Source organism: Urocitellus parryii, chromosome 10 (genome assembly GCF_045843805.1).
Source record: "Urocitellus parryii isolate mUroPar1 chromosome 10, mUroPar1.hap1, whole genome shotgun sequence".
In the NCBI taxonomy this organism is placed as follows: domain Eukaryota; kingdom Metazoa; phylum Chordata; class Mammalia; order Rodentia; family Sciuridae; genus Urocitellus; species Urocitellus parryii.
The window spans coordinates 80,772,220-80,787,961 of NC_135540.1; the positions used below are offsets into that span (position 1 = coordinate 80,772,220).

Consider the following 15,742-nt stretch of genomic DNA (forward strand, 5'->3'; position numbering starts at 1 on the left):
GCTAGGAGAGCATGAGAAACTCATATCAGCCCATCTTGTTCCTTGCCAGTTAACTCTGATGAAAAACTTGGGGAGGGAAGAGGTTGAACAGACGTCAGCATCTATGTTGCTATTGAGATCAGAGATATAGTACACATGGAAATGGAAATTGGATGGTTTTTTATTTGAATTAATTATGCTGTCATCTAAAGAATGATTTGCCTGGTTTAATTATCTGGTTGAGTAAATTAATTTGATAATTAAAAATCCTCCTTTGTAGAATATAGCATGAATAGCAAATAGTACAAGCATATTAACTTAGAAATTCGGTATTCTGTTTAATTCTTCAGCATTACTCAGGTCCCATGAACCATAACCAATTAGGGAAAAGCCTTAAAATGCACTAATATCTGTAATATCAACTGGACAGTACCACTAAGTGGCTTTGATAGAATAGAATTAGCTGTAATGGGAAATTATTACATTGCATGTCTAATCTGTGGGATTTTGAACCAAAACAGAGATTGCTTTTTGTTTTTCTTATGAATTATAAGTTTTATCAGAATAAGAATCTCTGTCTCTTTTGTCCACTTTGTTGCTGTGGCATCTGAAACAGTTCCTGGAACAATGAAGGTACTCAGATCAGATTTGTTGAATGAAAGGATGGACAGGAGATGACCCAGATCTACACAGTGGTAACTTAGGAGAAAGAAACTAATACTTTAAGGGAAGGGACATTACCCTTTAAGAATTTGGGTATTTTTGGCTTATGAGTTTGGTTAGATAAGATTTCATGTGAAGAGGAAGGAGATGAGAGCTGCCAGAGTAAAAGAATTGTGAATATCTTAGTTTTGCCTCTCCCTTCCTTTCATCTTTGCCTAAGTACAGACACGTGCTGTGCCAAACACTCTTGCTAGTGACTTGCTTCCGTGATTAATAGTTATTACATTTAAATGCAGGAAAGGTTAGATAACAGGGAGGACCATGAAGCAACTTGTCCAAGGACACACAGCCAGTAGTTAGTAGAGCCAGGACTCAGAGCCAGGCAGTCTGACTGCAAGACAAGTGCTTGTCAGGTATGACACATCGTCCTTCTGTCACTGTGAACAGCTGTTCTGTGTTTTCAACACCATGATGGTTGGATTCCTAATAAGAGATCAATTATTTCATGTACTACAATTTGCGTAAGGTAGAATAAACTTTAAAGAAAACACTCGTCATTCACCACTTCAGGGAAGGAGTTTTGTTAGAGTGATAGCAATCAATATTAGTAATGGCTGATGTAGCATTTCTTATGTGCTACCCATCATTCTATGTTCCTTCTTGATATTAACTTATTCTCATGACAAATATGTGAAATTATTATCTGGCCTAGTAACTTAATTTGATAATTAAAAATCCCCCTTTGTAGAATATAGCATGAATATTTCCCCATTGTTAATAATGGGAAATATTATTAATACCCCCATTATTGATAAGGAATTTCAGACAGAAAGGGTACCTTTTTCAAGGTGAGTGGCAGTGCTGGTTTCAGCTGTATTTTTAACCACTGTATTACAATGAGAATAATAAGATATCTCACCTGGGCGATTTTCATATATTTGGTTGTTGTTTCATTTACAAAATACAGATTGATTTTTATTATTTGTATCTGTCTTAAATTCTACTTGATAGAGGGTCGACTCGAGGTGTTCCAAGGAGAGAAATTGCTGTCATCCATCCCTCTGTGGACCACATTTGGGGAACTAGCCATTTTATACAACTGTACCAGGACTGCCTCTGTGAAAGGTAACAGGAGATGAAATGATGTCTTTGAATTCTTGCGTGGTGCTAGAAGATTATCTTGTTAAGTCAGGTTTGCATCTTGGTCCAACCTTTGTCTTTTAGTTTTCCCTATATGCTCTTATTCATAGAAATGCTATGCCTATGATAGGATTTATATGGAAGCATTTCTCTAAACAATTCAAGTTAAAAGAACTTTTCTCTCAGGTACCTGTGTATACAATTTAAAAATGGCTTTAAACTAAATGATTCCAACATTTTAAAAATTGCCATTTCACCTTTTACTACGTAGACATCTATCACTAGCCCATTCAGAATGTTTGTTCTTTAGTTTCCATAAGGTTCTGATCAGAAAAATTAATCAAACCAAATTAATTAAATGAAAAAATTAATCAAATGAAAAAAAATGTAAGTATCACAAAGGATGTGAATTAAAGAAATGAGAGTTTGCATGAATTACTTTTAGGATTTGTTTAAGTAGTTCTACTGATTTTATTTTTACTGATTTTATTCATGCAATCTTGGATTTTCTTCAAAATTATTTAGATGTGGTGTATCTCAGTGTTTGAGACTGGGTTACATATATTAACATGCTGAGATATTTAATGAAAATGCAGACTCTGGGGCTCCACTCCAAATATGAAGAAGAATTTCTGGTCACGAGGCTCAGGAATCTGTATTTTTAGGAAGAATATCATGATAATTATAATTCACTGTAAAGTTTGATAAAGTGGATCTTTAGTTCCTGATCTATTTTGTAGGTTCTCATTACTCTATTTTTTTTAATCCTACAATTGTAATTTCATTTAAATTATTTTTAAAGCTGTTACTTCTACTCTACTTCTTTTTGGGATCTTATGCCTGCCTTTAATATCTTTCCTATTAAAACTGTTTTTTTGTAAAAACTGTCTTTTGTAACTTCTTTAAAAATTATTCATAAGCATTTTATGTGAATAACTACAGAGATCCTTGAAATATATAGGCTTTTTGTGGCAACGAGATCTAAACAACATAAAAAGACACACAAGAAACATACACATACACACAGAAATCCTTAACTACAATTTACCTGCTTGTGAATTTTTCAATCTCTAGGTTGGCCACAGGTTGACTGGCCTTCTCTAACATGTGTCCTGATGAGGGAGTGTATAACTGGAAATTGCAAACTCATTTGAATATCATCCTAACCGAAAGATAATTAGAAAGCAAATCTTCCAATTCCAAATCATGGTACACTTCAGAGCCAAAATTATTTATAAAATTAGTATTTATTTTGATTCTTCCTTCCATTTGCATGTTTAAATAATGCATTTTCCAAGAAATGCAAATTCACCCTATTAACATTCTGGAAAGTTTTCTTGATGTGATGCTAAATAATGTTTTGTTATTTTCTCCATTTTTCTAAAGCCATTACCAATGTTAAAACATGGGCATTAGATCGAGAGGTTTTCCAGAATATAATGAGGAGGACAGCTCAAGCTAGAGATGAACAGTACAGAAACTTCCTCAGAAGGTAAGAATAATACATTGGGAGCCAGTGATGTAACCATAGTGTGGATATGACTGTTTTATCAGAATATTTATTTTAATATAGTTTCTCCCATTTTCCACATTATTAAACCAAGGAGCAAAAGTATTTCCTTGCAATAAATGCTAGTATCAGTAAAAAGTATTACATTTAATTCCCATTAGCTTTGTGTATTGATTTATTTCTCTTGCTAATTTTTCCCTTGTATTCATGGAACCATAGTGTATACTATAGAAAAATGTACAAAAAAATCCTAAAATATTCAACAGAGTGTTCACTAGACTTTGAAAGATATATGAAATTTGAAAGAGGCTAGCAAAAAGATATCCCTTCTAATATTGCTTTGCTTAGAATAATATTAAAATTAATTTAATTTACTATCCTTGCTTTAAATTAGACATTCTTTTTTTTATTCACATAGCCACACTGTCTTCCAAATTATTAAATTATTTGTAGGTAATTAACTTGCCAAAAACATTACTGTACTTGTCGTGATGACATGAATCCTTGAAACATAAATCATTTTGTGAAATATTCTGTACCTCAATGACTTACTTGAATGCATGAATTTACAGAAAAACAAATATTTATGTAATTTAAAAAGCCAGTTCCAAATTAGATAAAGTTTTTGAAAATCTAAGTTTCTTAAACTACTTTTGTATCATTTGTGAGAGTTTTGATAGTCTCTGAATCTGTAGTACATTCTGTAATGAAATGTTACTTATAAGTGTTAATAATGCATTGCATAGTTTCCAAAAATAAATTCTAAGTTCTTCTGAAGTACAGCATAGTGATTTCATCTTGCATTATATGCCTTTGAAGTCAGTGATTTGGGGGCTGTATAGTGCCTAGCATATATTGAGAGCTCAATAAATCCTGAAGGAACACATTGTTAATCAGTAGGACATTGCAAGTATCAGTTCTCATATAGAATTGTAGTGATTGACCCTTTCAAGGGAAGTAATGGCTCCTGGCAGAGGGGCAATAATGACAAGCAGGTGCCTTATCTGATAGCCAGCCAGTGCTTAGTCATCATTTTGTGGGATCTCCGTGAATATAGGTGATCTCCAGTCCAACAACGGAGTGACACAGGTCAGCATTTAAAGCTAATAAGCTGCACTTATGCAAGAGCCAATAAAGGATACATAAATAACTAGTGCCCAAAGGTTATGTTTAAACATCTGAGATAAAACCTAAACCACTACATGCAGAGCAGTTAATTCTCCCCCAAGTCCAGTATGTTCCTAGTGGAAGGAGCTTAGATAATGTACTAAGATACATTCCTTCTTTCTTTCCTTCCTTTTGATACTTCATTCATTCTTTCAATTTATTTCCAGGTAGAAAATATTGTAAACTCAGATGGTAAATAAGATAAACCTGATGCCTGCCTCATAGACATACTAATATTTCCCCTCATATCCATTTCCTCACCATGCCCCTAAGGTGACAGACTTACTAATGTTATAGATCCCAGTTTGGACCAGAAGTTAAACTTTCATACTAAGTATGTGTTAATCAAAGACAAGTTTTGTTTATCCTTTTATCATTTCATCAATAGGGAGACAAACTAGCAAAATATATTTTTCTTTGTTTCATAATGTACAGTGAGCTCTTTCTTTTTTCATTTCCATTTTTATTATAAAGTCTGTGATATGTAAGATATGTGGTCCTTATGTAAATTACAAAATATTATGACACTAGCCATCTGATGACTGGGTATATAGTCATAGGAAATGAAATAACTTTGTCAAAGAGACATCTGCATTCCCATGTTCACTGAAGCACCTAAGTGTACACCAACCAATGTACACATTAAAAAAATGTGGTACACATGTGCCATGTAGCCATGAAAAAAGATGAAATTCTGTCATTTGTGACAACATGGCTGGAAATGAGGATCATTATGTTAAGTGAAATAGAAAAACAAGAACTACATGATCTCACTCATGTGTGGACTTAAGAGTTCATCTCATAAAGTTGAGAGTAGAATGGTGGTTTCTGGAGACTAGAGAGGGTAGGAGAAGGGAGGGATAGGGAGAGGCGGATCAGTGGGTACTAAGGTATAGGTAGATAGAAGCAAGAAGTTATGATGTGCTGTTGCACAGTAGGCTGACTATACATAATGAGAATGTAATAAGTATTTCAGAAAGCTAGAAGAAGGGATTTTGAATGTTTTTAACCATAAATAAATAATAAATGAGAAGATAAATATTTTCCCCAACTTAAACATTGTAAAATGTATATACATGTACAGAAATATCACAGAGTACCCATAAATTTGTAAAATTTTTATGTTTTTATATATCCATTAAAATTTTAGAAATTATAGCAGAATAAATGTCCAGGAAACTATTGCCCAATATAAGGAAAAGAAAATTAGCAGCATCCTTGAATTTCTCATGTGCCTCTTTATGTCATTTCCTCCTGAATCCCCTCTCCTTGAAAGTAATCTGCATTTGAAAGTTTAGTGATCGTATCTTTGTTTTTGTTTTGTTTTTTAATAGTTTTGCCTATGGCTTGAACTTTATGAAAAGGGTATTATTGTTGCAACTCAAGTTTTCACTAAGATTCATTTCTCCTATTGTAGAGTTTTATTACTTGGCTCTAACACTGTGTAAATGTCTCTTCTCCACTGCGGTTTCTTCAGTGTTTTGCAATTACAAAGGATTCAGGTGCAAACCTTCTTATACTTGTGTCTTGGCCTGTGCTTCCTGGTGCATGTGTGCAAAAAGTCAGTCTAGAGCTCTCTGCCTTTACAAACTCAGATCCAATTGTGCATTTTTTGGAGTGGCATTATTTTTTTCCTGTAGGGGTGTCACATTTTAGATGGTAAGAATAATTTATTTTTCTTATAGGAATTATATTAACAGTCCTGAATTAAAATGGGTAAAATAAAAGTGAAATTTAAGAGAACAATTGAATCATGTTGATCGATTAATCATACTGAAATTTCTGATATTTTAAAATAATAGTTTTCAGCATTCTACTTCTCTCTATATTGTTATCTGTAACAATGTTCCTATTACATGCCTCTGGCTACCATTGATTTTTGAAAGGACAACACAGTATGACTAATAATCAAAGGTCATTTCAATGTTAATTCCCATATTCCCCTGAATTCAGTCTTTATTTAATCACAAGGTTTTGGATGAAAATCTGATCCTCCACTGGAAGGAGAACTCCTTACCCAAACTAATAGAAAAGATACTGAGATATGGAGAGGAACACATTTATAGATGCTATTCACTTTGAAAACCAACAACGACAGTCAAGTGATTTTTCCTCTGTTAGAATGTGATTTTTCCCCTTGATATTACTATTTTTATTTATTTACTTATGAAATTATACATATCATATTATATAATTTCTAATGTGTATAAAATTCTGTTATTTATGTGTTTTCTGTTATTTAAAGGTTTACCTTGGAAAACTAGAGTGCATTACAATTTTTAAATAAATATAAAAACTTTAGAATCTATATAATGTATATTTGTATATTTATAATTAAACTCAGAAAGATATTTATTATTAAGGAAAGATTTCTTTTGATTTTGAAGTGTATCCTTGCTGAAGAATTTACCAGAAGATAAACTGACCAAGATCATTGACTGTTTGGAAGTGGTAAGACATTTAAAGTACATTTCATTAGAGTTTAGAATCTGGTTGTGTTATTAGCACTATAAATGAATAAAAAGGAAAAGACAGTAGATCACTATTCTGTAGAGACCAGAAACATTTTTCTATTGTGAAAACTTAGGCTAACTCATGCTGAAATAAGAGGCTGGGGAAGAGTTAGATTCTTTTGAAATGTATAAAAGGAAATTGGATTTGCATGTGTAAAGTGAAATTTGATTTACATATTTTAATCTTTTTAGTATATTTTATAAAACTAATCTGCCTTACTCAAGAGGCATTTGATTTTTCTGCAATTAACATGACAATCCCTTACAGAGTTTTCATAGTAGAAAGGAGTCAGTGAGGCATAATTAGGAAATGGAGCACAGAAAGGGCATGTTGGTGCTTCTGGTGACAAGCCTCTGAATCAGACTATGAAACATTCTATACTTGAACACTCTAGGCCAGGAAAATACATTTTAAGAAACTGTACTCAAGAAGCACTTTACCTATATTAGTGTCTGGAGGAAAACGGCATTTTGGAATGTATTCAAAACTCATTTTAGGCATCACCCAGATGGTTGGTTCCAGTCCAAGACTCTTCACGTCTTTTCGTGAATAATACTTCAATGACACATACCTTGGATGCTAATGATATGCATCTTATGAAAACCTCTTCGGATTTCAGAGATTAAAATTCAAAGCAAATAACCTCTCTAACTTTCTTGGGGGTCAATTTCATTGAAACTAAAGTGGATTTTATGGAATTTAAAGGAGGTAGGGAATGGCAAAGAAGTCACATGTAGACTGTAAGCTTTAATAGAGCTGTTCTCAGTGGGAGGAATATAAAAAAGCCCTACAAGGCTGATTGTTGACAGATTCATGCCTCTGTCAATCACAATATGCAATGTAAAATAATATCTGTTGAGAAGGGAGTAGGGGCCATTTCATCCTTAAGTGTAAGTGACACCAGTAATGTTTCCATTTACAATTCATGGAACCCATCCAGCAGTTTATCTGGGACAGACCGTGATGACACAATGCCTGGCCTTGTGTCCCCATGGGGGTCAGATATGAAGTCATTTTCAAGAAGACTGCTTATTCTGCATCTCTTGGGATTTCCCCAAAGTAACATAAACCAATCACAGATGTTACAAATTAATAATTCATCCCAATTTCTGAGGATTTTTTTAAGCTAGAGAGACCCTATATTTTTTTGTTAACCAAGGAAATCTGTTTTTAATATAAAACTAATAGAGTAGATTCACCAGAGGGGAATTCCATGCTGACAGCAAATATGAAAATTTAGTATCATTAAAATTAAATGGTAAATTAGACATATTTAAAACAGCCACAGGCAATAGCTACAGAACATATAGATGGGGACTCAAATCCAGTATTAATTAGCACACAATTCATGTTTGAGTCTCATCTTTTAAAACACCTTAGAAAAGCTTTACCATATCTAAGCATTTGCAGAAAACAGCACGTTTTATAAAAGGCTCTTTATTCATTACCTGGCAAACAAATGTGTCTCTGTAATGTGTGAAAATTCTCAGATGCAAAAGCAATGAACAAGGGAGTAATGGAATCTCTTTAGCTCTCAGAAAAGCACATACCTTACCAGCATAGCTTGGACTAATGACCCGTCCACATGGTCCGACAATGATCTATTCCTAATGCACCCAAGTTATGACAGAGCGCCTGCTGAGTTCTAGGACCAGCTGTACCACAAACTGGTTCCATAATCCTTGAGAAAATAGAATCTGTCATGCTGTTTAGGAGTTGATAAAGGGAGTTTTTATCCCCATGTGTATGTGTTTGGGAGGGTGTTGGGTGGACATGGGGGTGGGTATCAGAACTTCCCATAAAGAAGCAGTTGGCCTGACATGTTTAAGATGTAGACTGTTGAACACTATTGAGTTTCTAGACCCAATGGCCCCCGTTGTGCAGTGCTCCAATAGCATTTCTGACTCTAGCTTAAGTCACTCAGATCATTTGGTTCTGGAGGCAGACATTGTCATTAAGCCTTTTTGCATGTTCTCATGGGGGAATGAGTGGGAATAACAATAACACACTCACTGAGGTGCTTAAGATAGTGAAGTCATAAAGCATGATACAGATTTGGATGGAGATTAATAATTAATGATGCTGGAAACCATAGTGTGACTACTCCCCCTGCCATTATGCAGAACAATATAGGAGAGGAAGGGGTTTCTCTTCCCACTCACAGATCAGTCCAGAAGCATGGGATTGACTGTGCTGAGTTACAAGCCCCATGATGAATCATGAGGTCACCTCACTGATTGTTACAGAGCTCTGGTATTTGACCTAGTGGCCTTGTGCACCGCCACTCTGACATCTTTCACAAAGTCACAGTTGAGAGGGGGTGAGTGGATTTAGAGTAGTGTGGAATGTTCTTATCCTTCCTTCTTCAGACTTGGGGGGCCCTTTGAAAGTTAAAAGGCAGGTTCCCGGGTAACATCCTTCACTTACTGAATCAGCAACTTTGATAGAGGCCCCAAAATTCACATTTTTAACTTTTAATGTTGGGATACTTATGCTTACTAAAGTTTGAGAAACACATATATGTTTATGACTAGAATACATGTATTCAAATTTCCCCAGTCCGCCACTTCATATAGGAATTTTCCATTTTTAATCTTTTTTTTCAAAATTTAGCCTTTCTTTCTTAAAGTTCCTAATAACAGTTGGATAAGCCAGACAGTTGTCCTCATTTTAAGGATTATATCCTGAGTCATGAGAAAGCTGAGATCATTGTGGATTTTGCCAGTTTATGGACTAGTGAGTTAAAGGTGGGGCTGCTGGGAGTTGTACAAAGTTCACCAGTCCAAAGTGTGGAGACCAGAGTTTGTGGACCTTTCTCTGTCACTACCAGCTGTCCATTAATCGTAATGAACATATGTAATGAGATTTCTAGCTATAGTGTCCTCTCATTACAAAACAAGAGGGTTGTGGACCACATCTCTATGGGCTCTTTCATTGTTTATATTACTGAATTCTATGTAGTTGACTTGCTCAAATAGAAATAATTTCTGCTGGTTTTTATTTTGTAGGATGTAGTTCCTTGGCAATAACAAACCGGGTGACAAATTAATGCTGAATGGTTGATAGGGTCCAGCTGATCTAGGTGTATCTCCTTTAATATTTCTAAGATTGTAACTATTGTATTTGGAAAAAATTACTAATTCTCTATGTACCCAAGTTTGTTTAAACTACTTATACTCAAACAACTGTAAGCAGTTTTTTAAATAAATTTGAGAAGTAGAGAACTGAGGCACCGAGGGTGTGTGCGTGTGTGTGTGCGTGTGTATGTGTGCATGTGTGTGTGTATACTACATTTTGTTGTAAATCGTCAATACTTAATTGTAATGAGATTTCTAGCTATAAACTATATACTCTAAGGAAGTCTAAAATGCTTCTTTTTCCATCACCTTTGAGTTTCTTCTGGTTTTATATAGTATTTTTATGGGCACTGTATTTAGACTTTTGCTAGATTATCATAGTATAAGCATTTTATGTACAGCAAAAATAAAATCTTTCCACCTTTAGCTGTTGCTATTTGTATAGTTTTCTTGTGATCTCTACCTATTATTTTATCCTGAAATTAATTGATTTTTTTCCCTACACTAAGTACCTACTCTCCAGGCTTCTTGACATCTTCTTTTAAAACATCTTATTCAGACTGTGGGTCACGAATCATTGCTAGGTCATGAAATCAATTTAGTGGGACCATTAAAAAAATCAGAGTAGTAAGTATCATTTTGAAAACCATGCTTTAGTTTCATATAAATGTATGTGTTCATGCTCTTATGTGTGTATTGAGTGTATATGTAAAATATATTTCTTACTGAAGGTAAGAATAAAAAATGCTTGAAAACTTTGCTCTACAGGTCAGGGTCTATGGCTTCTTGGTCCTCTGAGGGACCCCTCTGCAGTGTAACCACAAGGACAATAACCACACTGTTTGCGTTTCTCTTTTTTGGTCTTGGTGACCACCCTGGCTTGACTGGCTACTCTCCCTGGTTGGCAAACACTGGGCAGTCCGGCATCACAGTCAGTACTTACCACTGTATATTTTTGGTCTGACCTATTTCCACAGCCTTTTCTGATCTATGAAGTTACTGTCAATACACTGGGAGGTATTATTTATCTTCCTCCCATGGTCTGGGGTGACAAAGAATCATCCCTGGGAAAAATACCACGAGGAAATTTGTCCCTTAAGAAACAATGAAGCTCTATCTCAGGTATCCTTTCAAGCTTTTCACCTTCAAACTTACCTAGTTGACAGGAATTAAAGCTGCACCTCTATATGTACCAAAAGCTTTATAATAATAGAAGAAAAGCCTAGCAGCACCTCAAAAATTCTCCATGTTCTTCTGCTCCATGTGGGCAATGGAGACTGAGATTGGGATGTGGACAAGAGAGACTGAAGGGCAGACTATTAGAAATGAGAATATAAAACATGACTCCAGCAGTTTTATTAAAGAGAACTGAACATTAGTTAGATAAAGACAGCAGGACTGTGGGAATGAGGTCATCCAAAAGGGTCATAGTCATTGCCATTTTAAATTTAAGCTTGTCTACAGTGAATATTTGGGATAAATATAAAATGAGGAAGAATGAAGAGTTAGAGTAAGTAAACTGATGCAAAGAAATTTAGAAAATGGCAGGGGGAATAGTCACACTATGGTTTCCATCATCATTAATCATTAATCATACAAAAATTTTGGTCTGACAGATGGATAAATACAATTCTGCCTCCTGTTCATTTGACAGTCTAGGGAAGATGGCCCTGTTGACTCCACAAAGTAATTCAGGAACCCAGGCTCATGACTACAAAGTCCTTCTGGGCTATACCATTAAAACTGGGGGAAAGTAGGAAGATACATACATGAAAGGGTTCTTAGACCTTTTTGGAAAAAAGGTACACATCACCTCTGTTTTGATTCTTTTAGATAGAAGTTAATTATATGGCTGCAACTAACAGCAGGAATATAATTTATCTGGATAACCATATATTCCTGTGGAAGACTCTGATGACCACCTTGCACTCTCTTTATGGGAATTAACAGTCACCAGGTGCCTGTTCTGTACCAAACGTTCCACCAGATCTTTTAGCTACACTATGTACCTATGGTAGATGTGCAATATTAATTTACAGACAAGGAGACTGAGGTCCAGAAGATAATACTAACTAAGCAAACATTATCCTCCTCTTCCTTAACATGGCAATTACTAATAAAGCATTTGCCATGTTTAAGATTATTTTGGTACCTCAGAAAACATTGTCTTTCATTGGCTTATTATGGTAGGCAGAATGGTTCCCCCAATATCCAGACTCCAATCCCTGAAATGTGTAAGTATGTCACATTATCTGGCAAAAGAGACTTTACACATGTACTCAAGGTTGGGGGCTTTAAAATAGGAGATTACCCTGGATGGGCGAGGTGGGGTGAATATAATTCTATGAGCCCCCAGAAATCAGAGAATTTCTCTGACTAAAAGCAGAAGTGGAAATCTGAAAGATTTCTGGGGTAAGAACTGGACCTGCCATTGCTGGTTCTGAGATGTAGGGGCCCCAGGCAGGGGGACAACAGAGGTGTCCAGGAGGTAAGGGTAGCTTCCACAGATAGCCAGTGAGGAAATGGAGACCACATCCCCAAAATGAATTCTGACAGTGACCAGAATGAGCATGAAAGCCAATTCCTCCCCTCGCCCTCGGCATCCAGAAAGGAACACAACTCTACAGACACTTTGATTTTATGTCATTTCTGAACTATGCTGTGGCTGGACTTTCTGACCCACAGAACCTAAGATAATGAAAGGGTATCATTCTAAGCCACTAAATTTGTGGTCATTTGTTTCCACAGTAGCAGAAAACTAACGTACTTTTTTAAATCTTTGAAGGTAAATGTTCTTATTATAATTTTATGGATTGATGAAAGTAAAATTCAGGGTAGAACTAGGATTTGAGTCTAGATCTGTGTGGCTTCAAAATACTTTTCTACCCTAAAATATCATGCTTCTTTCTATGAAATGTTGAAATGTCTTGTAAGATGTACATTGTGCTATGAAAATAAAAGGTATGTTTATTAATATTAAACAGTATTAATAAATATTGATATTTATAAATATTACAATTAATAAATAATATTTAACAGTAATAATAGATATTTAGTAATGTTTATTCCATACATGTAAGTTGAGTTTTAGAGTAAATGACCAGAAACAAACACAGAAGTTGTTTAGTTTGAAATTATTTTCAAGTCTAAAAGAAAAAAGAGACAGCGAGCTATTATGTGTTAATTATATCTTTTTTAAAAATTAAACAATCCCATTTCTGTTTGTATAAATAATTAAGAGATACATTTTAGTTGTATGATTTCCAGACAAGATCCAATTAAAGCAATATAGAGGCAGACAGTTTAATCCATCTTTTGTTTTCTCGGGTACTGAATTGCTCTTTTGGTCTGACAGGTGGATAAATTACTTTTCCCTACCCAATAATTCTCCGATCACACAATCATCTATAAATAAAGGAAGCATTCATACATAAAAAGAAGTAGGTGGTCATTTGAGATTTCATGAAGATGGAACTACATTTAAAAATAGAATTTATGTGTAAAAAATTCCAGTATCTTTATGACCTTTTATGATGATGAATCTTTGGAAGTAATATGTATAACAGAGCGATTTAGTGTGTATGTGCAATCGTCCAAGCAGTTGTTGCTCTCCAGGAAATTAGAAATTGAGGTTGATATTCCTAATACCCATTAAGGGTGATACTTTCAACTTATTATGTGATTGTTTGCTCTTTTCTAAATCCTGGACCTCGTTTTCAGACTGTTACCCATCACTGTGCGGTTTGTATTTAGATTATGTAGGTGAAAGTGCACCAGTGCATAGAGATCGCTGCCCTGCTTTTGCATCTCTTCGTGTCGAGGTCTCCATACCTGAAATTCAGTATTCCAGGTGAATTTTTTCTGTGAAATAAAACATACAAGTGCAAAAGTAAAGTAAAAGTCACCTCTTGTACCATTTATGATGGCGATGTAAGAAAAACAGATACGGTAGACCAAAATTTAAAGAAACAGGTGTGGAGACTCATTTCAGAAACCCAAAGAGTCCTGTTTCCCTGTGTCTTCAGTTGTACCTTTCTGTTGGACCTCACATCCTCTTTCTTTCTCATCCCAATAGGAATACTACGACAAAGGCGATTACATCATTAGAGAGGGCGAGGAAGGGAGTACCTTTTTCATTTTGGCAAAAGGAAAGGTAAATATTAATTAAAGCTTACTTAAAATAAATTTTTAAAAAATTAATCATTTTGCCATAAATGCAGCAATATTCTGTACTGCAGCATAAGATAGTCTCTACATTGAATGCATTCTGCATTCGGAGCTTCCTCCAAAAGAATCTTCTGGGGTCTACCTGAGGGCTGGGTTTGAGGGTGGGTGCCACAGGAAACTTGTGATGGGTTCCAGGTGAGATAGTCTCCTTTTAGTGACCTTATGCAGGTCACTTGACTTTCTTTGGACCTTGATTCCTGGTGTACAGTAGCTGGATGGTTTCTGAGGTTATTTCTAGCTATGAGTATGTGATTCTCAGTCAGCTCCAGGGTCCAAGAACAGGGCTAGAACATTTTTCTAACAGATGTGACAGGTGGCAAGTGGAGGGGAATGAGCTCAGCAGCTGGGGGTGGCAGTGGTCAGGCATTAAACTATAGAACCAATAAGCTTGGAACTTAAATTTGTACGCAGTAGCTGAAATTGACTTAGATACTGATGAAAATTTTATTTTTATTTACTTTTTTATTTATATAATTGTGAATTTAAATTTATCTTTATATATTTTATAATTTTGTATTGTTGATTTATAATATTTATATAATTTTATTTATATATTACATATAAAATAGGTCTTTTTCTTTACCTAACTATGAATAGATAAAATGTTGTCAGTTGTTCCTATGTTGACTCTTAAGGTTTGTCAGAGACAAAAAGCATTTATGAAATACTGAAGGAATCAAATCTCTTGAGCCCCTGTGTCTGTCAGATATTTTGTGTATGTTGCCTCTTCCATGAAAGAGAGAATCGGGCACTGCCTTTTGTTAACTGGTTTGTGGGTGAACTTTGAACTGGGCCCCCAGTGAAGAAAAAACATGAACAAAATAGTTTCGAACGTCTTTTTCGTCAACAGTGAGAACCACATCTTAACTACTTCTCCCCTACTTGGACCTATGCTATGAAAGAATTCTTGCTATTTAACATGTTGTACTTACTATCATTATTTTTGATTTTTTTAATTCATTGTAACATATATGAGTGTCAATCAAAAATTCTAATCAGCATGAAACAACATTTATTACTGTGTTGAATTAAAATAATTCTAGCCACAGATATGAAATATTAAAGTTTGGTTTGGCTGTGCTAGAGGGTTTTTACAGTTTCCTGGGCCATGGGTTCACTTGGAGATGCCCACAGAAGCTGTGAACCATGTCCAACCCACATTTTGTATCCAGTTTTAGTAGGTACATGGGATTTGGCAAATCTGTGGTCACCTGACTTAGGACTCCTGATATTCAACCTTATTCGTTTTTTGTTTGTTTTTGTTGTTGTTGTTGTTTGTTTTGGTGGTACTGGGGATTGAACCCAGAGCCTCATGCATGTTAGGCAAGTGATCTACCATTGAGCTACATTCTCAGTCCTCAACTTTATTCTTGATTAATTATTCTTGATTAATTTGTCAATTCTTTTTAAGCTTTCTGGAAATAACAAAATTTCCCACAGGACCATTATTATTTCCTTTGAGAAT

The 15,742-nt window shown here is 35.0% G+C and overlaps 1 protein-coding gene across 2 annotated transcripts in view; it reads left to right on the top strand.

The window, feature by feature from the left end:
- Window positions 1–15,742, top strand: part of Prkg2 (protein kinase cGMP-dependent 2) — an 89,202-nt gene that overhangs the window by 20,259 nt on the left and 53,201 nt on the right. For both annotated transcript variants that reach the window (XM_077803447.1, XM_077803448.1), the window contains exons 3-6: window positions 1,654–1,767; window positions 3,169–3,274; window positions 6,847–6,910; window positions 14,126–14,203. In XM_077803447.1, the coding sequence (XP_077659573.1) occupies window positions 1,654–1,767; window positions 3,169–3,274; window positions 6,847–6,910; window positions 14,126–14,203 (362 nt within the window). The remainder of the gene's footprint in view (window positions 1–1,653; window positions 1,768–3,168; window positions 3,275–6,846; window positions 6,911–14,125; window positions 14,204–15,742) is intronic.